The sequence below is a fragment of the Marmota flaviventris genome, chromosome 4 (assembly GCF_047511675.1).
Source record: "Marmota flaviventris isolate mMarFla1 chromosome 4, mMarFla1.hap1, whole genome shotgun sequence".
NCBI lineage: Eukaryota > Metazoa > Chordata > Mammalia > Rodentia > Sciuridae > Marmota > Marmota flaviventris.
This window is the reverse complement of record NC_092501.1, coordinates 54,679,358-54,700,791: the sequence shown is the minus strand read 5'-3', so window position 1 is coordinate 54,700,791 and position 21,434 is coordinate 54,679,358. Positions and strand designations below refer to the sequence as shown.

Genomic DNA, 21,434 nt, shown 5'->3' with positions numbered 1-21,434 from the left:
ACAAGTGCAAAGCCAGCCTCAGCAAAAGCAAGGCACTAAGCAACTCAGTGAGACCTTGTCTCTAAATAAATTACAAAATAGGGCTGGGGATGTGGCTCAGTGGTCAAGTGCCCCTGAGTTTAATCCCCGGTACAAAAACAAAACAAAACAAAAAAAACAACTATAGATCAGGGCTAGGGATGTAGCTTAATGGTAGAGCACTTGCCTTACATGTGCAAAGCCCTGGGTTCAACGCTAGTACCACAGGAAAAAAACCATAAAACAAAGATAAAAAATAAATAAATAAATAAGTCTGAAAGGTTAATGGTTTGTTTTTTTGGTGAGTTTAAAAATGGCCTAGGGAGGACTGTGCTCAGTGGTAGAGCATTTGCCTAGCATACAAAAAGCCCTAGACTCAATCCCCAGGACTGGGGGGAAAACAAACTACAGCTACATCAAAATGAAAATGGGGCAGGGCACAGTGGAGCAGGCCTGTAATCAAGCCAGACTCAGCAATTTAGTTAGGCCCTGCCTCCAAATAAAAATTTTAAAAAGGGCTAGGGACCGGCTGGGGATGTGGCTTAAGTGGTAGCGTGCTCGCCTAGCATGCGTGAGGCACTGGGTTCGATTCTCAGCACCACATATAAATAAATAAAGGTCTATCGACAACTAAAAAATATTTTTTAAAAAAGCGAACTTAAAAAACAAAGAGAGATACTGGCAGAATGGCTGGGCACTACATCTATAATCCCAGAGGCTTGTGGAAGCTGAGGGAGGAGGACTGAGAGTTCAATCCAGTCTCAGCAATTTATCAAGGCCCTTAACTTGGCAAGATCCTGTCTCAAAATGAAAAAATAAAAAGGCTGGGGGTGTGGCTCAGTGGTTAAGTGCCCCTGGATTTAATTCCTGGTACAAAAAAAAAAAAGCGAGATTGGCAAAACATGATCTAGCTATCTACAAAGGACTCACTTCAAAACAATAATACAGGCATGTTAAGAGCAAATGGAGGGCTGGGGATGTGGCTCAAGTGGTTGAGCGCTCTCACCTGGCATGCGTGCAGCCAGGGTTCGATCCTCAGCACCACATACAAACAAAGATGTTGTGTCCGCAAAAACTAAAACATAAATAAATATTAAAAAATTCTCTCTCTCTCTTAAAAAAAAAAAGAGCAAATGGATATATAATTAATTAGACTAGATTTTTAAAATTAAAAAAAAGGGGGGGCTGGGGATGTGGCTCAAGCGGTAACGCGCTCGCCTAGCATGCGCGGGGGTGTTGGGTTCGATCCTCAGCACCACATAAAAATAAAATAAAGATGTTGTGTCCACCGAAAACTAAAAAATAAACATTAATTTTTATATGTTGTCTGCCCAGCATCTGCATGCATATTTAACTTCTCACTATAAAATATACAGACCAATAAATAAATATTTAAAATTTCTCTCTCTTAAAAAAAAAAAAGAGCCAATGATGGTAATGGGGTTCAAGTAGTAAAATATTTACCTAGCATAAGCAATGCCTTGGATCCAATCTCCATCACCAAAAAAAAAAAAAAAAGAAAAAGAAAAAGAAAAAAGAATCAAATAAATGGAGTATTTTTTTTTTTTAAGAGAGGGGGAGAGAGAGAGAGAGAGAGAGAATTTTTAATATTTATTTATTTTTTAGTTTTCGGCGGACACAACATCTTTGTTTGTATGTGGTGCTGAGGATCGAACCCCAGCAGCATGCATGCCAGGCGAGCACGCTATGGCTTAAGCCACATCCCCAGCCCCTAAATGGAGTATTAAATTTGATTTTCATATGTAGAACAATCCTTGCATTATGAGAATATATCTTTCTTGGCTATGGTATATTATGCTCTAAGTATGCTGCTGAATTCAGTGTGCTAGTATTTGGTTGGGCATTTTTTCATCACACAAATATGCCCAAATAATTTTTTAACACAGGTGCAAAAATAATTCAATGGAGGAATGGTAGTCATTTAACAAGTGGTACTGGAATAACTGGAAAATCATAGGCCAAAAAAATTAACTTCAATCTAAATCTCACACCGTACAGCACAAATTAAACTCAAAATGGCCACAGACTTCGGGCTGGGGTTGTGGTTCAGTGGTAGAGCGCTTGCCTAGCATGAGTGAGGCACTGGGTTCGATCCTTACCACCACATAAAAAATAAAATAAAGATATTTGTCCACCTATAACTACAAAATAAAATATTTTTAAAAATGGCCACAGACTTAAATGTTAAAGATAAAACTATAAAACTTAGGAAAAAATTAGGATATTGCCCTCAGCATGTAGACTAAGAGTTCTTAGATTCAGTACCAAAAACACAATCTATAGAAGGAATACATTTATATACTGGGATTTATAAAAATTATTTAGTTCTGCAAAAGACCCTGTGAAGAGGAAGAAAAGACAAGCTACAGAGTGGAAAAAACTATCATTTGCAAACCACATATCCAATAAAGGACTGGTATCTAGAATATATTTAAAGAACTCTCAAAACTCAACAGTAGAAAAATAAATTATCCAAAATGGATAAAAGATAAAAAGAGATACCTCTGCACTCCCATGTTTACTGTAGCACTATTCACAATAGCCAAGAAATATAAACAACCTAAGTACCCACTGACTGATGAATGTATAAAGAAAATGTAGTACATACACACAAAGTAACACAGTGTTCAACAACATGCATGGACCTGGAGGTCATTAAGTTAAGTACCAGGCACAGAAAGATCTTTAGCATATGACCTTACTCATTATTTGTGATTTAAAACAGCTGATCTCAGAAGTTTCAAGTAGAATGTTGGTTACTAGAGGTTGAGGAGAGTAGAGGGGAAGGAGAGATGGGGAGAGGCTGATCCATAGGTATAAGGTAAAGTTAGATGCCAGCAAGAAGTCCTGGCGTGTCAGTGCACAGTAGGGTAACTATGGATAAAACCTCCAAGTGAGGATTTGGAATGTTTTGACCATAAAGATGTGATAAATGAAGAGAAAAATGTTTGTCCTTATTTGAACATTACAGAATGCATAGATGTATCAAAACATCTTCTATAAATATGCATGACTTTCATGTATCAGTTTCCTCTCTCCCTCCATCCCCCTTGCCCCCAGTACCAGGGCATTTAACCACTGAGCCACACCTCAGCCCTTTTTAATTTGAGACAGGGTCTCACTAAGTTACTTAGTGCTGAGTTGCTGAGGTTACTTTGAACTTGCAATCCTCCTGCCTCAGTCTCCTGAACTATAGGGATTACAGGATGCCACCACTGTGCCCAGCCTCATATATCAATTTTAAATAAATAAAATCATAATGAGATATCACTATATACCTATCAGGATGACTAAAACAAAAAACTGTACCACCACCAAAGGCTGACAAGGATCACACATACATTGCTGGTGGGAATGTAAAATGTTACAGATGCTGTAAAAAGTAATTTGGTTTTTGTTTTTTTTTTTTTTTAATATAAACATGCAGGGGTGGGGACGTAGCTCAGGGGCCAAGTGCTTGCCTAGCACGCACCAAGCCTTGGGTTCAATTCCCAGTTCAACAAGAACTACCCTCCAAAAAGCATGCAGCTGTCAAATGATGCAGAAATTGCACTCCCAGGAATTTATAGCAGAGAAACATTTTGGAACAATACTCAACAATAAAAAGAAACAAACAACCTGCAGAGCAATCTAGATGAATATCCAGATAACAGGCAGAATAAAAAATGCCAACTCCAAAAGGTATGATTTCCTTAATGTAACATTCTTTTCTTTTTTTAAATCTCTTTGTTAGTTTTTAAAAATTAATTAATTATTTTACAGTGCAATACATTTTGACATACTGAACACAAATGAAGCACAACTCATTCCTCTGGCTGTACATGGGTGCAGAGTCACTCTAGTAGTGTAATCATACATGTACATAGGGTAATAATGTCTGCCTCATTCTACCGTTCTTGCCATCCCCCAAACCCCACCCCTCCCCTCACTCCCCTCTACAATCTAAAGTTCTTCATTATTCCCTATTCCCCCACCCCACCTTGGATCAGCATCCACTTATCAGAGAAAACTTATTAGTTGTTGATGAACCTTTATTTTATTTATTTATTTATATGCAGTACCGAGAATCGAAGTCAGTGCTTCACACATGCTAGGCAAGCACTCTACCATGGAGCCATGAGCCCAGCCCACAGTATAATATTCTTAAATGACAAAAATATAGAAATGAAGAATAGATTAGTGGTTGTTATTGTTAGGGAGAATTGGGAGGAGAGAAAAGGGTGTCCTTAAAAAAGAACAACATGAGGGATCCTTGTGGTGATAGAGCATAGATTATATTGATGGCAAGAACCTAATTATAGGGGCTAGGGTTGTAGCTCAATGGAAGAACGCTTACCTACCATGTGTGAGGCACTAGGTTCAATTCTCAGCACCACATACAAATAAATAAAATAAAGTTCTATCAACAACAACAAAAAAAAAAACCATCTAGTTATATACTACAGAACTGTAAGATGTTACCAATGGATAGATGGAACACAGTATCCATTATTTCTTGCAACTATATGTGAATCAATAATTACCTCAAAATGCAAAGTTTGTTTTCTTGTGGTGCTGTGATTAAACCCAATGTCAATGGTGGCAAGTCCTCAACCACCCAGCTACAACCCCAGCTCTCAAAATACAAACTTTAACTTAAAAAGTCCATCAGGAGGTCTGGGGATATAGCTCAGTGGTAGAGCACTTGTCTACCATTAGCAATGGTTTGAGGCCCTGGGTTCAATTTCCAGCAAAATACGTGTGCGCACACACACACACACACACACACACACAAAGTCAATCAGACTTTTTCATCTTAAATCACTTCAAAATTCATCAATAATTTCAATAATTCCTATAGATTTAGGCAAAACTGTATTAATACTGGACAAAGGAGTTGACTGAAGAGCCTATTAAATCCAATTTAAAGACAAAATTAAACTAGGAATTGATTTTTTCTTTTCTTTTTTGTATTGGGAAACACTCTACCACCGAGCCATATCCCTAGATGTTTTATTTTGAGTCGAAGTTTCACTAAGTTGCTTAGAGCCTCAAAGTTTCACTAAGTTGCTAAGGCTGGCCTCCATATCTGGCTAATTTTAGGTGATTTTTAAAGACAAAAATATCAATAAAAACTTCCCACTAAAAATAGAGATTAAATAATAAAATAAAATAAAAATTAGGAAAAAAGAAAGAAAGAAAAATAAAGATTAGGTTCTATACCAAAGTCTCTAAATACTTATCACAAGACTTAGGTATCAAGACTTCTGTTTCAAACTCACTAAAACATCCTGATTATTACTCATTTTCTAGAAGGAGGCATTCCTGAGTAATAACCAAAAAACTCATTCCAGTTTTGTAGGAAACAATGAGCTACACATTAATATACTCTCTCTGAGTCACATATATAAATTAATCACATGTAAATCTGGTCAATGTGACTTAATTTCCCAGAGTATCATTTCTCCTTCATTCCACCCACAGTAATTACCATCAGCATTATACAGTAATTGTACTTACTTGACAATTGTAAAGTTCTTTTAGAAGAGCTAAGGATTTAATGGACTTAGATCGGCAAATTTCTTCTTCTGTAAATTTCTGGATATCTGGATGAACCTTTTGAGTCTGACCCAAACGCAAAAATCCTATTTGAAACTTGGCTAACTTCAAAAGTATATTGTCAACAGCAGAGTGTGTATAGCTGGTCAACAAAACACTAAAACCACAGGCATAGAGGATTCTTACCTAATACAGGATAAGAAAGAAAATAAGCATTACTTTTACATTTCAGATAATTTTTAAAAAATATTTATTTTTTTAGTTGTAGGTGGACACAATATCTTTATTTTATTGATTTTTATGTGGTGCTGAGGATCGAACCCAAGGCCTCACATGTGCTAGGCAAGTACACTACCACTGAGCCACAAACCCAGCCCCCATTTCAGGTAATTTTTAACATGCTTATATTTTTTACATAGAATTACAAAGCTCAATAGGAAGTATATGTAAGAACTAAGCCAAGTAACTTAAAAAAATTATAAGGCCAAAATGTTTTCAAAAATTATATGGCATTATTACTGTACGTTATTAATAATATAACTGATAATTGAATACATGTAAACTTTTAATTGTATGTGGCACAAGTGTTTCAACCAATAAATATCTGCTGCCATCATTGATTATTACTCTACAACTGCTTAGAAAATTAATGATATGAAAAAAATTCAAGAAAATCGATTTCAATCATTTCTGCATGACTTACCATTTGTAAAGGAAAAGGAAAACATAGTGACACATATCACACACCAACAGAAAAAGAACTTAAAAAATTCAAAATGCAAGAAATCCAAAACAGGATTCTATTTATAATTCAGCTCTATTATTTCTCATGTCATTCTAAAAAGTTGATTTGAAATAAATATTCTGAATTAAAATTCAGCCATTTTAATATCAAATAGAATATCTTCTCAATTGAGAAGCTGATATAAATATTTAGGTTCTAAGCAAAATAATAATAACCTTACGAGAGTACATATTGTAGTTGTTTTTCCTGTCCCAGGCATACCCACAATGAGGGTATAGTCTTTTGAAAGAAGAACCTTTTTCATTGCTTGTCTCTGAGGCTTATTCAATCCTATATTTAAAATAAAAAAGTAACAAGAAAAAGAGTATTAAATTTCAGGGAATAAATTCACTAATTTAGAAGAAAAGCAATCTCAATCTGAATTTTCTAAGATATGTCTTTTCAAAGTTAAAAAAATATATAAATTATGGTGACTTTTCTTTTTTTTACTGTTTGGTACCAGGGATTGAACCCAGAGAGGCTTAACCACTGAGCCACATATCTAGCCCTTTCTGAGACAGGGTCTCACTAAGTTCCTTAGAGCTTTGCAAAATTGCTGAGGTTGACCTTGAACTTGTGGTCCTCCTACCTCAGCCTCCCCAGTCATTAGGATCACAGGTGTGCTCCACTACACCCAGCTTTATTATGGCGATTTTTAAGGATGTATATAAACTACTTCCAAAAAGCCCCTATGTAAATATTAGAATTCCTAGTCTAATCAATTAAGAAATGAGACTATTTCTTGGTTCTTGGTGTAAGTAGAATCAAGAAAAATTAACCAAAGTGCTGATAATAGCATACCCTTTAGAATGTTGGCAACTGTATCCTTTGCATCACGTGGAAGAACAGAGCTGAGGTAGGGTATAAACTGAGGTTCACGAAAGTCAATGATTAAATCTCGAAGTTTTTTGCTGAAAAGGCAATACATACTTTTAGTAATATTCCTTAGAAAGGTGGGGAGAAATTCAGATTCATTCATCATTACAAACCTGGCATTAGTGTTCTCCATCAATTTAGAGAGATTTCCTAACGGGGTATCTATATCACAATTTTTTTCTTCCTGGTCTATTCTGAACAGAGTTGACTCTGCAAGCACTGACAAGTTCCTAAAACAGCAGAACAAACATGCATGAAAGTTCTTCATTTTCCCGTGGTCTATATAAGAGATATACTGCTATCTGCTAAAAGAGTTGATAAGTTAAAATAACTATTAAAATGGCTAACATAACAACAACAAATGGCCATAATCCCTCATTCACACTTGCCAGTCAAAGACAACATGAGGACATAATTGGTAGGAAAGCAGAGAAAGGGAGGGTACAAGGTATCAAGGTCAAAGCAATTAAAAACCAGGAACCTGTAACATTTGTTGAAAATCCATTTGACCCTGCATTCTAACAGGAATTCACCATCCCCAGAAGGTTCTGAGCACCTGGCTCCTCCCTCCTCCAGCCTGAAGAACAGGTCTCCTCCTCCCACTCCTCTATCTGCTCCTTAAACCCTGCTATGGCCTACAACCCCTTCCTTCCCTAGCCTACAGTGCTGCTCGCTCTTAGGATTTCCTTATGGTCCCAGGTCAACATCTTCTAGCCTATCCAAATTTCAGGTTTGAATATTTGCAGGCACCAAGATCCCTTCACCTGGCTAAAACCCAGGCCACAAAAGTTCAATATATTTAAAATGGAACTCCTCATTCTTGTTGAACCTGAGCCTCTCCTCTTAGTGGGATCTCAGTTAACAGCACTTGAATCCTTTCCTCTCCCCTCACCCTCTTTTCAGCCCCCATACCTAATCAGCACCTGACTCCCTGACAAACTTACTTTCAAGTTCATCAAAGTCACTATATCAGGTCAATGCTACTTCAATCACAGCTAACCTGGGTCACTACAATACCTTCCTGGTTTCTCTTTCATTTTGCCTCTGTTAATTAATTCAAATCTCCCACAAGTAAATGCAAGACCAATTACCACGTATTCTTTAAAACCCTTCAGTAGAAGCAGGTCGTGGTGGTGCATATCTGTAACCCCAGCAACTCTGGAGGCTGACAGGAAGATCACAAGTTAAAAACCAGCCTCAGCAATTTAGTGAGGTCCTAAGGAACTTAACAGATCATGTCTCAAAAAAAAAAAAAAAAATCAAAAAGAGGGATGGGAATATAGCTCAGTTGGTAGAGTGCTTGCCTTGCATGCACAAGGTCCTGGGTTCAATCCCCAACACCAACTCAATAAGACCCCCTCTCTAATAAAATACAAAATAGGGCTGGGGATGTGGCTCAGTCATTAAGCGCCCCAGAGTTCAATCCCTAGTATCCAAAAACAAAACAAAAACAAATGAAATACTGATACATGCTACAAAATGAAGATGAATCTGAAAATCAATATGCTAATTGACAAAAAAAAGTCACATAAGATCACAATAGCTGGGCCCAGTGGTGCATACCTGTAATCCCGGTGGCTCAGGAGGCTAAGGCAGGAGGAATGCAAGTTCAAAGCCAGCCTCAGCAATGGTGGGGCACTAAGAACTCAGTGAGACCCTGTCTCTTCATAAAATACAAAAGAGGACTGGGGATATGGCTCAGTGGTCGAGTGCCCCTGAGTTCAAAACCCAGTACCAAAAAAAAAAAAAGGACCACATTAACTTTAAATGTTCATGAGAGGCCAATTTATAATAAACTAGTAGTTGCCTGGGCAGAGGGAACTGAAGGGAAGTAAAGGTGCGGGTGACTGCTGAAATTTCTTTTGGGGGTTATGAAAATATTCTGAAATTGATTGTGGTGATGGTTGTACAACTCTTTTTGTTTTTTTCCTGGCATTACTGGGTATTGAACTAGGCAAGCATTCTACCACAAAGTAACATCCTCAGTCTTTTAAAATTTTGAGATGGAGTCTTGCCAAGTTGCTGAGGCTAACCTGGAACTTAAGACCCTCCTGCCTCATCCTCCCAAGAAGCTAGGATTAGAGGCCTAAACCAATGCGCCCAGCTCTTTGAATATATGAAATATATATACTCTTTGAATATATGAAAAACCATGAAAATTGTACACTTTAAACGCATGATTTGTATGATACATTAAATACCTATCAATAAGGCTATTATCAAAAATGTACTATTTCATTACCTGTCTAATAAACAAGTTACTGTTGTCATGTTAATCTCCTTCACATATCCCCTAGACAAAGCAAACAGTGTTCTCTCTTCTCCACTTAAAATAATTCTGTCACCTGCCATTAGGTTTGTGACAGGCATAGAACCATTTTTACGCTGGAAATGATGTAAATACTGTCCACCGCAAACTCTCTTTACATGTTCTGTTCTAATCAGGTTTCCAATGCAGTTGCCACTCTCCTCCCTATGAAAGAAAAAGAAAAGGCTTCCATTTATATCAGGTTAAGTAGTATGTTTGTATTTTTCTACAATTTACTTCATTTGGCGTCTGAAAACTAATGCTGAGTCTGTCCTTTTTACATTTTTCACAATCTACATTAAAGTGATAGAAACGCTAAACAAACATTGCCTCCATTTTTTTAAAAACTTTTTTTGTTGTTTATTGTTTATGTGGTGATGGGGATTGAACCCAGGGCCTCATGCATGCCAGGCAAGTGCTTTACCAATGAGCTATCTCCCCAGCCCTTCCATTTATTATTTTTTTTTAACTAACTTCATTTCATTGGTTTACTTTTTATATGATGCTGAGGATCAAACCCAGTGCTGCACACGTGCTAGGCAAGGGCTCTACCACTGAGCCACAACCCCAACCCGCTTCTTTTTGTTTTTTTGTTTTGTTTTTGTGGTGCTGGGGATTGAACCCAGGGCCTTGTGCATGCCAGGCAAGCACTCTAGCCACTGAGATATACACCCAGCCCCATTTGTTTCTAAGTGATCAATCACCTCTCCTTGTTCCACCCACAGTCTGGGATATCTGAACAGGGTGTTTATTGGCACATGGATCCTTGATGGATAGATCAATACCCCCACATCCTGTGCTGATAAATGTAACATTACAGAAGACAAACCATAATAATCTCCTAAACTAGATGTGAAGAAAAGAATAACCTATTTCTTTAGTGTTTATAAAAGGATTTAAAATACTATTATTAAAATAATGATAAGTACCGGGCATGGTGGTGCACACCTGTAATTCCAGTGACTCAAGAAGCTGAGACAGGAGGATCCCAAGTTCAAGACCAGCCTCAGCAACTTTGTAAGACCCTGTCTCAAAAATAAAAATAAAAAAAAAAAAAAAGAAAGAAAGAAAGTGGGGGAAGGGGGACTGGGAATGTGGCTCAGTAGTTAAGAACTCCTGGGTTCAATCCCCAGTACCCAAAATAAATATAAAATGACAAGCAAGTTGTCATAATTACACTACTTCTAATAAATAAGTATTCAGCATTTACAACCTCTCAGACATTACTATTAAATACTATACAATCTCAGAGGCAAATTGTTGGCATGTGTGCTTGACATATTTGTTATATAACCTACAACATGAACTTTCTCCACTATAATGTTTTCTAAATTAAAGCCTAATATTAGGGACACACAGATCCAATTATTTCTAAAGTCACACTATTATCACCTTATTCTAGTAAAACAAAACTGGAATTAATGCAACTAAATTTTACTTACAGAAAAATACTATGTGAAGGTATAAAAATCCTAATAATTTATCTTTTTTTAATATTTATCTTTTAGTTGTAGTTAGACATAATACCTTTATTTTATGTATTCATTTTTTATGTGGTGCTAAGGATCAAACCCAGGGCCCCACACATGCTAGGCAAGTGCTCTGCCACTGAGCTACAGCCCCAGCCTCCAATAATTTATCTTTCATAAGTGGAAGCCACAAGGAAAATGAGATAGACCTTCAGAAAATGTGAATCTGTCTCAAAATAGAAAATATACATTTTTAAAACACTACTTTTTGAAAACTTAAATAAACAGAACATGGTGTCTCAGGCCCATAATCCCAGGTACTCAGAAGGCAGGGGCAAGAGGATTGAGAGATCAAGGCTGGCCGAGGTAATATGGTGAGACCCAGTCTAAAAACAAAAACAAAAAAAGTAAAAAAGCAGTATGCACTCTACCAATATGTAACAATTCACCTTAAGACATACTCAAGTTTCTATGGATATCACTGATGAAAAAGAATTAACAAATGATTTTAAAAATTTCTTTCCAGATATCACAAATATATAATCTCATAACACAGGAGGCTGAAGCAAAAAAGATCTCAAGTTCAAAGCCAGCCTAAGCAATTTAGGATCTAAGCAACTTAGTGAGACCCTATTTCTAAATAAAATATAAAAAGTCTGGAAATGAGGCATAAATAAATAAATCATAATTTTTTAAAAATTTGTATTTATTTTTTGGTACTGAGGATTGAACCCAGGGGTGCTTTACCACTGAGCTACATCCCCACTCCCTTTTTTTAAAAAATATTTTTTGTAGTTATAGATGGATGCAATATCTTATTTATTTATCTTTATGTGGTGCTGAGGATGGAATCCACAACCTCACACATGCTAAGCAAGCATTCTACCCCTGAGCCACAACCCCAGCCCATCCCTACTCCTTTTGATTCTTTTATTTTGAGGTAGGGCCTTGCTAAGTTGCTTAGGGCCAGTCTTGAACTTGGTGTCCTGCTTTGGCCAACCAAGTTCCTGGGATTACAGGTGTGTGCTATTGAAAATATATGACTGTGCTAGAGGTGTACCTCAGTGGTAGAGCACTTGCCACCTAGCACGTGGGAGGCCTTGTGTTTAATCTCAGTATCCCCAACCCAAAAACAGAGTTGATATTAGTATCTATTCATATACACAGAAAACTAACAATGATTACAGCACATAGCACATGCAGAAATGATGTTCTACTTAGGAACAACTCATTGACATCTGGAGTTTTCATGAACACATGAAATCACATATCTTTAACATGCAATATAACCTGTATGTGTCATGAATTCCACATCCCACACAAGCTAATACAAATTAATGACACTTTACTCACATGGACCACTTACATTTCTGAAGCAGGCTTTAACCAGATATTTTGGTGATTCTTTCTGTTATCTTTTGATTGTGACTCCAGGGTTAACATTAGATACCAAAGGCTGAAATACTCTAAGTGTGTGAGTTTCAGATGACAAGTTTCTTCTTGAATTTTGGACAGCATAACCACTGGGACTAAATTTTCATCCATCTGTTGTTCAACTGCTCTAAATACAAAGTTCCAAGTTAGAGTTGTATATATAACATTTTACTAGTTGGCTATAAAATGAGGTTTTTCTAAAATAAGTATACAAATGTAATAACCACCATAACTCATAAACACAGCCCCTAATTTTCGTTAAAAGTCATTTGAATATTTGATAAAACGTGGCTTTTTTTTTGGGGGGGGGGGTACTGGGGGTTGCACCAACAGGTGATTTGCCATGAGCTACATCTCTAGCCCCTTTTAAAGTTTTGAGGTTTGCTAAATTGCCAAGGAAGGTCTTGAACTTGCAATCCTCCTGCCTCAGCCTGCCAAGTTGCTGGGATTATAGGTGAGTCACCACACCCAGCTGACATGCGGTTGTTCACAAAACAACATGTTTAAGATATTGATTACTGCATTATTTTTCCTTCAATGATCATCCCCAAACAACAAAGCCAAGTTTGGTATACTCCAGTCTTCATAAGTTTTGGCTTTTTTTCCAACTGCGTTTCTTGAAACCATAAAAATTGTACACCCAGCTCTGTGACACAAGGAAGTCAATTTAAAACTATGGAAAATCATTTGTAGATTCAATTTTCCTTACTACTGAATTAAAACATGTCCACATAGAAACAAATATATTAAAGGACAGCATACAAAAGATTGAGAGTAAAACGAAAGATTTCAAATAAACTGGGCTGTACTATAGTCCCACACATCCCACACAGTACTCTGTCATTAAGGGACATATTGACACAATACTTTTTAAACTATTTTTTTAGTGCATAGTTCTACTTTATTTCTTTTAATTAATTTACTTATTCTAATTAAGTACATATGACAGCAGAATGCATTTTGATTCATTATACACAATTGCAGCACAACTTTTCATTTCTGTGGTTGTACATGATGTAGTATCACACTATATACAGTCATACATGTACCCAGGGTAATGATGTCCATCTCATTCCACCATCTTTCTAGCCCCCATGCTCCCTTCCACCCCCTCCTTCCCCTTTGCCCAATAAAAGTTCCTCCATTTTTCCCATGCCCCTGTCATTATGGATCAGCATCCACTTATCAGAGAGGACATTTGGCCTTTGAATTTTTGGAACTGGCATTTCGCTTAGCATGATATTCTCCAACTCCATCCATTTACCTGCAAATGCCATAATTTTATTTTCTTTTAATGATATATATATAAAATGTAATAATATATATAATATAAAGAAACTGTGATATATATCATAGTTTCTTTATTCATTAATTTATTGAAGGGCATCTAGGTTGCTTCCACAATTTAGCTATTGTGAACTGAGCTGCTATAAACATTGATGTGGCTGCATTACTATAGTATGCTGCTTTTAACTCCTTTGGTTATAGACTGAGGAGTGGGATATCCAAATAGTCAAATAGTGGTTCCTTTCCAAGTTTTCTAAGGAATCTCCATACTGCTTTCCAGAGTGGCTGCACCAATCTGCAGTCCTACCAGCAATGTATGAGTGTACCTTTTCCCCCAAATCCTCGCCAACACTTATTATTGTTTGTATTCTTTATAACTGCCATTCTGACTGGAGTGAGATGAAATCTTAGAGTAGTTTTGATTTGCATTTCTCTAATTACTAGAGATGTTGAACATTTTTTCATATATTTGTTGATCAATTGTCTATCTTAAAATACTTTTAAAGTTCATACTTCATATAAACTTTCAGGCTGCATTAGAACTTTGGCTCTGATTTGACCTTGTTTCTTAGTCTATATTTACATCTAACTACTTCTTTATGTGCTTCAAATTTTCAGCTAGCCAATGAAGGCTCACATGGCTGTTCAAATAACAGCTAATAAACTTACCATTTATACAAAAATAACCATATACAAACAGTACAGGCCCATTCACTGGGTCATGCCAAACTATCTATCTGGAAAAACTGGTTTCCTTGTGTGCAACTACAAAAGACCTCAGATTAAAATAGCAGTTAAGAGGGGATATGGCTCAAGCAGTAGCACGCTCGCCTGGCATGCATGGGGCGCTGGGTTCGATCCTCAGCACCACATACAAATAAAATAAAAATGTTGTGTCCATTGAAAACTAAAAAATAAATATAAAAAAATTCTCTCTCTCTCTCTCTAAAAAAAAAAAAAAAAAGAAAGAAAGAAAGAAATGGATGCCTTCTTGAACTATCTTTTAAGATAACTTAGGCCCATGCCCATAATCCCAGACTGAGGGAAGAGGATCACAAATTCAAAGCCACCCTACACAACCTTAGCAAGATTTTGTTTCAAAATAAAAAATAAAAGGGGCTGGAGATGTAGCTCAGTAGGTTAGATTCCCCATGTTGTCAAAGAACAAAAGTATTTGTACTTAATATTGTACTAAAAATGAATATTCTATATCTGTCTTAACCAGATTCCAAAAGTCCTAAAATTATTTCATTTCTTTCTTTTAAAAAGAGAGAGAGAGAGAGAGAGAGAGAGAGAGAGAGAGAAATTTTTAATATTTATTTTTTAGTTTTCGGAAGACACAACATCTTTGTTTGTATGTGGTGTTGAGGATCGAACCTGGGCCGCATGCATGCCAGGTGAGCGCGCTACCGCTTGAGCCACATCCCCAGCCCAAATTATTTCATTTCAGAAACTACACACAGAAAGATTAAAACATTCAGTTCTGGAAGAAGTTTAAAAAGCACTGTATTATTTACTGAGAAAAATGGGCTTGTCAGGAAACAAACTTTTTTCCCCCTTCATTTTAGAGATACAATACATAAAGGAAAATATGAAATAAAAATAATTAAAATGAAGTCATCTATTGTGTGCATGTTCAAATACGTAACAACAAATTCCATCAATATGTACAACTATAATGTACCAATAAAAAATATGGATAAAATTAAACAACAACAAAAAAATGAAATCATCAATACCAGACCACCTACCAATACTAAGTCATCTTGAGTTCAGTTCATTTTCAACTTGAAATACTGCTTTCTGAAAATAGTGTTTACCTGCTATAAAGAGCACAGTTTCCCACTTGTGAGCAATATTTACAGGTTTTCTCTTCCTCAGTTATTTGTGGCAAAAAAGTGAGCTGTGTCTTCTCCTTTCCAGGAGATTTGCTAATACGATGCAGCAAAAAAAATGCCATTTGGTTTCTTAGCTTTAATAATTCTATGGGAGAAAAAAAAAAAGTTAAGTGTCTTTATCACACCCTTTCCATTGTATCAGTAAAAGTTTCAGATTTAACAACATAAAATAACATTCACAGTTTCTGCTATACGAGAATAAGCACTGTTGGTTATAGTTTGTTATGTCTCCTTCAAATTTTTAGTCACTTGATAAGCTCTTGAAACAACTAATCTCATAACTAATAAGACTTGAACCCTGCGTTTTATTAAGTGAATGCTGAAGATAAAATTATCTAGAATATCTCCAGTATAAGAACTTCAAGATAAACTTTTGTATTAAAAAAAAAAACAAACTTAAAAGGTTAATAATTTTCAACTACAGAGCATATTATTAAAATTATCTTTTAAAAATACCACAACTACAAATTACAACCTATAGTTGGCATGATAAGTATGTGAGTACACTGTCAAGTGTAAAACTATATCACCAAAAATTGAAGGGAGGGAAGGGGCCAGAGAAGTAAAACTGAAAGCAAACAGCTCAACCTCTTTTATCTAGATGGTTAGCAGGCACAGGGTACATCTGCCCAGTCTTGAGGTAGAGAAGTAAGCCAGCATCTGGATCAGCTCTTCTCTCTTGGCTTAGCAGCGTGTACAGAACAACCTGTGCAAGACAGGTTGTGAAACAATGAGAATTCTGTTACACAAAACTATAAATTTCTACCATCATTTCTCTACATCATCTTATAGCCAACACATAATTTTAAAATCTAAAGGTCAATGAAAGTGGGAGTGGTGGCAATTGCCCAAAATCCTAGCTACAGAGAGCCTGAGGCAGGAGGATCTCAAGTTTCAAAGCTAGCCTGGGCAACCTAACAAGGCCCTCAGCAACTTAACTAAGCTGGGTGGTGGTGCATGCCTATAATCCCAGGGGTTTGGGAGGCTAAGGCAGGAGGATCATGAGTTCAAAGCCAGCCTCAGTAAACAGTGAGGCCCTAAGCAACCCAGTGAAACCCTGTATCAAAATAAAGTACAAAAAAGGGCTGGGGATGTGGCAGCACTGGGTTCGATTCTCAGCACCACATAAGAATAAATTTAAAAAATAAGGATATTGTGTCCATCTACAACTAAAAAAAAATTTTTTAAATGGTAGGGGGTGGGCTGGGGATGTATCTCAGTGGTTAAGTGCCCATGAGTTCAATCCCTATGATCAAAAAAAAAATTGAAAATAGAAAGGGGGAGCTCCAGTGGCGCAATCGGTTAGCGCACGGTACTTATAAGAAAATAGAAAGGGTTTGGGATGTAGCTCAGTGGTAGAGCACCCCTGGATTCAAACCTCAGTATCAAAAAAAAATAAAATAAATAGTTCCATGATAATTAGGTTTAGAAAAAAAATGAGTTAAACCTAGCTAAGACAAACTGTATTACTTTATAATTCCTCAGAACTTTTTTTTTTATTCTTAAGTTTTAGGTGGACACAATATCTTTATTTTACATTTACGTGGTGCTGAGGATCGAACCCAGTGCCTCGTGCATGCTAGGCGAGCACTCTACCACTGAGCCACAACCCCAGCCCCTTCTCAGAACTTTTAATAGGCTAATACACATGGTAAGTTATCCAAATACCCTTGGTTTCCACAACTTATATGAATAAGGAATTACTGTTTTTCAGAAATATATTTAGAATGGTAATTTGGCAGCATAAATTTGACATCACTGGCCTATATATTTAGCTCTTTTATTACTTTGCCAGATACAGTTTTCTACGGCACTTGTATATATTGACAAAACAAATTGAGTACTCCAATGCATCACAAATTAAAAGTTATTACATGAAACACAAACATAACCTAAACTGAACCAAAATATATAAAGCAGTCTACATGTTTAAATAAACATTCAGTTGTGCATAGTGGCATATGTCTATAATCCCAGCTATTAGGAAGGCTGATGCAGGAGGATTCCAAATTTGAGGCCAGATTCAACAACTTAGTGAGATCCTGTCTAAAAATGAAATTTTAAAAAGTGCTGGGGATATAGCTCAGAGGAATAATGCTCCTGAGTTCAATCCCCAAATAATCAATCAAACAATCAATCAATTAACATTTAATTTTCTTACAATTTATACCTGACTACGGTGTTCAACAGAATTGGATTCTTTGCCGGTTTTAAGTTCCAATGGCATTATTTTATATTTTGTTTTAGAACCTTGATGTATTTTCACACCAACTGTAACATCTATTTTGCCCTTCAATCCAAACCTAGGGGACCAAATGCTTTCTTCAATATCCAGTGAGTTTATTACTTCAATGTTTCGTGTTGGGTTATTATTACTACCATCACTTGGCCTAAAAAAAGAAACACAAAAACAATTAGGAGACAGCTTACTTCACGCATGCTGGCACTGACTATTACACAGAAATGACAAGGGGATGGAAAATAATCTACATATCTTTTTTTTTTTTTTTTTTTTTAGTGTAGTTTGACAGAATACCTTTATTTTATTTATTTATTTTTATGTGGTGTTGAGGATTGCACATGCTAGACAAGCGCTCTACCGCTGAGCACAACCCCAGTAATCTACATATCTTTATCCAAGTGTCACCCTTGAACCAGTAGCATCAGCATTACCTGGAAACTTGTTATAAATGCAAAATAACTGGTCCCACTCCAACTGACTCATTACAGAACCAGCAAACTATTTAACAAATTCTCCAAGTGATTCTGATGTATTCTTCAGTTTACAGACCTCTGTTCTACAGGTATCATTTAGCCATTCTTAATATTTATTTATTGATAATTGGGCACAATATCTTTATTTATTTATTTTTTATGTGGTGCTGAGGATCGAACCCAGGGTCTCACACATGCTAGGTGAGCACTCTACTGCTGAGCCACAACCCCAGCGCAAGTCTTAATATTTATTATCTGTCCATTTAAGTTCATGCCTACTGGGCTGGGGATGTGGCTCAAGCAGTAGCGCGCTCTCCTGGCATGCGTGTGGCCCGGGTTCGATCCTCAGCACCACATACAAACAAAGATGTTGTGTCCGCCGAAAACTAAAAAATAAATATTTAAAAAAAAAAAAAGTTCATGCCTACTACAATCTTCTTTACTCGAAACTTTATCTTCTCAGGCCTATATTAATGCAAGTCTCATTATTTGGACTACTGACCCACAAAACCAACTGATAAAAAAACTATTATACTAATGAATACACAGTGGCTGGTTAGGGGCATGCTCTTTCATTTAATACCATATTAAACTGGGTAAGAAGAAACTCTCTCTTTTGACCATCTATGAAGTACAGGCTTTGCTAATCTCACATTTCACCCCACATATACCCATATGACAAGGTGCACCTATAATTCCAGCTACTTAAGTGGCTGAGGTAGGAGGATTACAAGTTTAAGGTCAGCCTCTGCAAAGTAGCAAGACCCTGTTGCAAAGTAAAACATAAAAAGGGCTGGGGACATAGCTCAATGGTAGAGCACCCCTGTGCTCAATCCTAGTACCAAAAAAATTCCAGCTGTTAGAATAAATGATTTAGTTGTTTTTAGTCTTTGGTTTCATGTTACTGAGGTCAACAGGTATTTAACAAATGGGGTGGGATGCTGACTTCAACAATTTTTCTTAAACTGCTTTAAGATGCTTCAAATATAATCTCGAGGAATATATACATATACACTAGAATTACTTAAGAAGACAGTTGTGGAAATCAGGGAAGCCACAATTTATAACAAATTCCTTAAATTTTAATCTGATATTAAACGTTCTCTGATCATGTCATGTACTCAAATATATTTTTATAAGACGGAGCAAAATTTATTATTTGTCAAATTTCACATGTATACCTAATAAAACACAAGTAATTAAATTCTAAAAGTTCTTACGTAGTAGTTGTAGATCAGTGATAAAGTGCTTGCTTAACATGCACAATGCCCTAAGTCTAGTACCTAACACTGCAAACAAGACAACAAAATTACTACTAAAAAATTACTACTTGGGGCTGGGACTGTGGCTCAGTGGTAGAGTGCTTGCCTAACACGTGCGAGGCCCTGGGTTCGATCCATAGCACCACATAAAAATAAATAAATAAAATAAAGATATTGTGTCCAGTTACAACTAAAAAATAAATATTTTTTTTAAAATTACTACTATTAGAAACAAGGCAATATGATTTCAGTTTAGACCCTTCAAGCTAATGACAGTATTTCAAATGAATTATTCTGATTTCTTGTTTTGGTACAGGGGATTGAACCCAGAGACGTTTTACCACTGAGCAATTCCCCTATTTCTTTTTATTTTTATTGTGAGATGGGCTCTCTCTAAAGTGCCCAGGCTTTCCTTGAACTTGAAAATCCTCCAATCTCAACAGCTGGGACTACAAGTGTGTACCACTGTACCAGACTCTTTAAATAGTTTTTAAAGGTCCCACTCTTTTTTATAAAAAAAAAAAAAAAGTCTCAAGTTATGGAAGTTCCTTTGGTTTTGGTTTTTTCTTTGGCAGTACTGAGAATTGAACCCAGCAACACTCTACCACTGAGCTGCATTGCTAGCCCTTTTGTTGTTGTGAGACAGAGTCTTGCCGAGTTGCACAGATTGGCCTCAAACTTGAAACCCTCCTGCCTCAGCCTCCTCACTCTAAATATATGAAAACTATATAAATAAAATGCATTTCTTACAGAGAGAGCTGCATTTGAGGGAAGTCAGTTGAAGTACCCTGATGCATAAAATCTCCAGCCCACTTAGAAAATGAAGGAAGATACTCCTCTACTTCTTGTTTTACTTCATCTGGATTCAGATTCAAGCGGTACCTGCCAAAAATAAGAGACAATAAATACAAAACCATAGATCTAAGAAATGCAAATTAAATAAGGTCCAAAACATCCAAAAAGGTAATTCACATGTCCATTTGCTAATGAACAGATAAACAAAATGTGGTATATACACACACACACCGAAATACTGTTCACCTTTGAAAAGGAAGAAAGGTGAGGAGCTAGGGATACAGTCAGTGGAAATGCGGATGGTCAGCATGAACAAGGGCCTAGGTTCAACCCCCAGGACCAAAAAGAAAGCGGGGGAGGATTCTGACACCACAGTGTGGATAAACTTTGATGACATTATACTAAGTGAAATGTCAGTCACAAAAGGACAAATATGAATGTTTCCACTAATAAGAGAAACTAGAGTTGTCAAAATCATAGAGACAAAAAAGTAGAACAGGGGCTGGGGTTGTGGCTCAGTGGTAGAGGGCTCGCCTAGCACGCAGGGGGTGCTAGATTCCATCCTCAGCAATAAAATAAAGGTATTGTGTCCAACTACAACTAAAAAACAAAATATTAAAAAAAAAAAAAAAGTAGAACAGTAGTTCTGAAAGGAAGGAAGAATGGGGTTGTTGCTTAGTGGGTACAGAGATTCAGTTTGGGAAGAAAGAGTTTATGGAAATGAATGGTGGTGATCTCTGCACAACACTTTGCATGTACTAAATACCTCTGAACTGTATATATATTTTTTTAATTTTTGTTTTAGTTGTAGATTGACACAATCTTTATTTTATTTATTTTACCACTGAGCTACTACCCCAGCCCCTGAACTATATATTTAAAAATAGTTATTATGGTAATTTTTATGTTATATGTATCTACCACGTTTGAAAAAACCCAAATAACAGTGACATGACATCTAATTTCACAGTATTTTCTCTAATTCAACAATCTCGGTTTAACTAGAGGGATCAGTCCCAATAATATCTT

The 21,434-nt window shown here is 36.5% G+C and overlaps 1 protein-coding gene across 1 annotated transcript in view; it reads right to left on the bottom strand.

Moving 5' to 3' along the window:
• Positions 1 to 21,434, bottom strand: part of Dna2 (DNA replication helicase/nuclease 2) — a 39,534-nt gene that overhangs the window by 9,058 nt on the left and 9,042 nt on the right. The window contains exons 5-14 of the mRNA XM_027931293.2: positions 20,361 to 20,492; positions 17,804 to 18,023; positions 16,222 to 16,339; positions 15,556 to 15,718; positions 12,381 to 12,575; positions 9,480 to 9,710; positions 7,351 to 7,467; positions 7,163 to 7,272; positions 6,543 to 6,652; positions 5,539 to 5,763 (exon numbers count right to left, since the gene is read on the bottom strand). Of these exons, the coding sequence (XP_027787094.2) occupies positions 5,539 to 5,763; positions 6,543 to 6,652; positions 7,163 to 7,272; positions 7,351 to 7,467; positions 9,480 to 9,710; positions 12,381 to 12,575; positions 15,556 to 15,718; positions 16,222 to 16,339; positions 17,804 to 18,023; positions 20,361 to 20,492 (1,621 nt within the window). The remainder of the gene's footprint in view (positions 1 to 5,538; positions 5,764 to 6,542; positions 6,653 to 7,162; positions 7,273 to 7,350; positions 7,468 to 9,479; positions 9,711 to 12,380; positions 12,576 to 15,555; positions 15,719 to 16,221; positions 16,340 to 17,803; positions 18,024 to 20,360; positions 20,493 to 21,434) is intronic.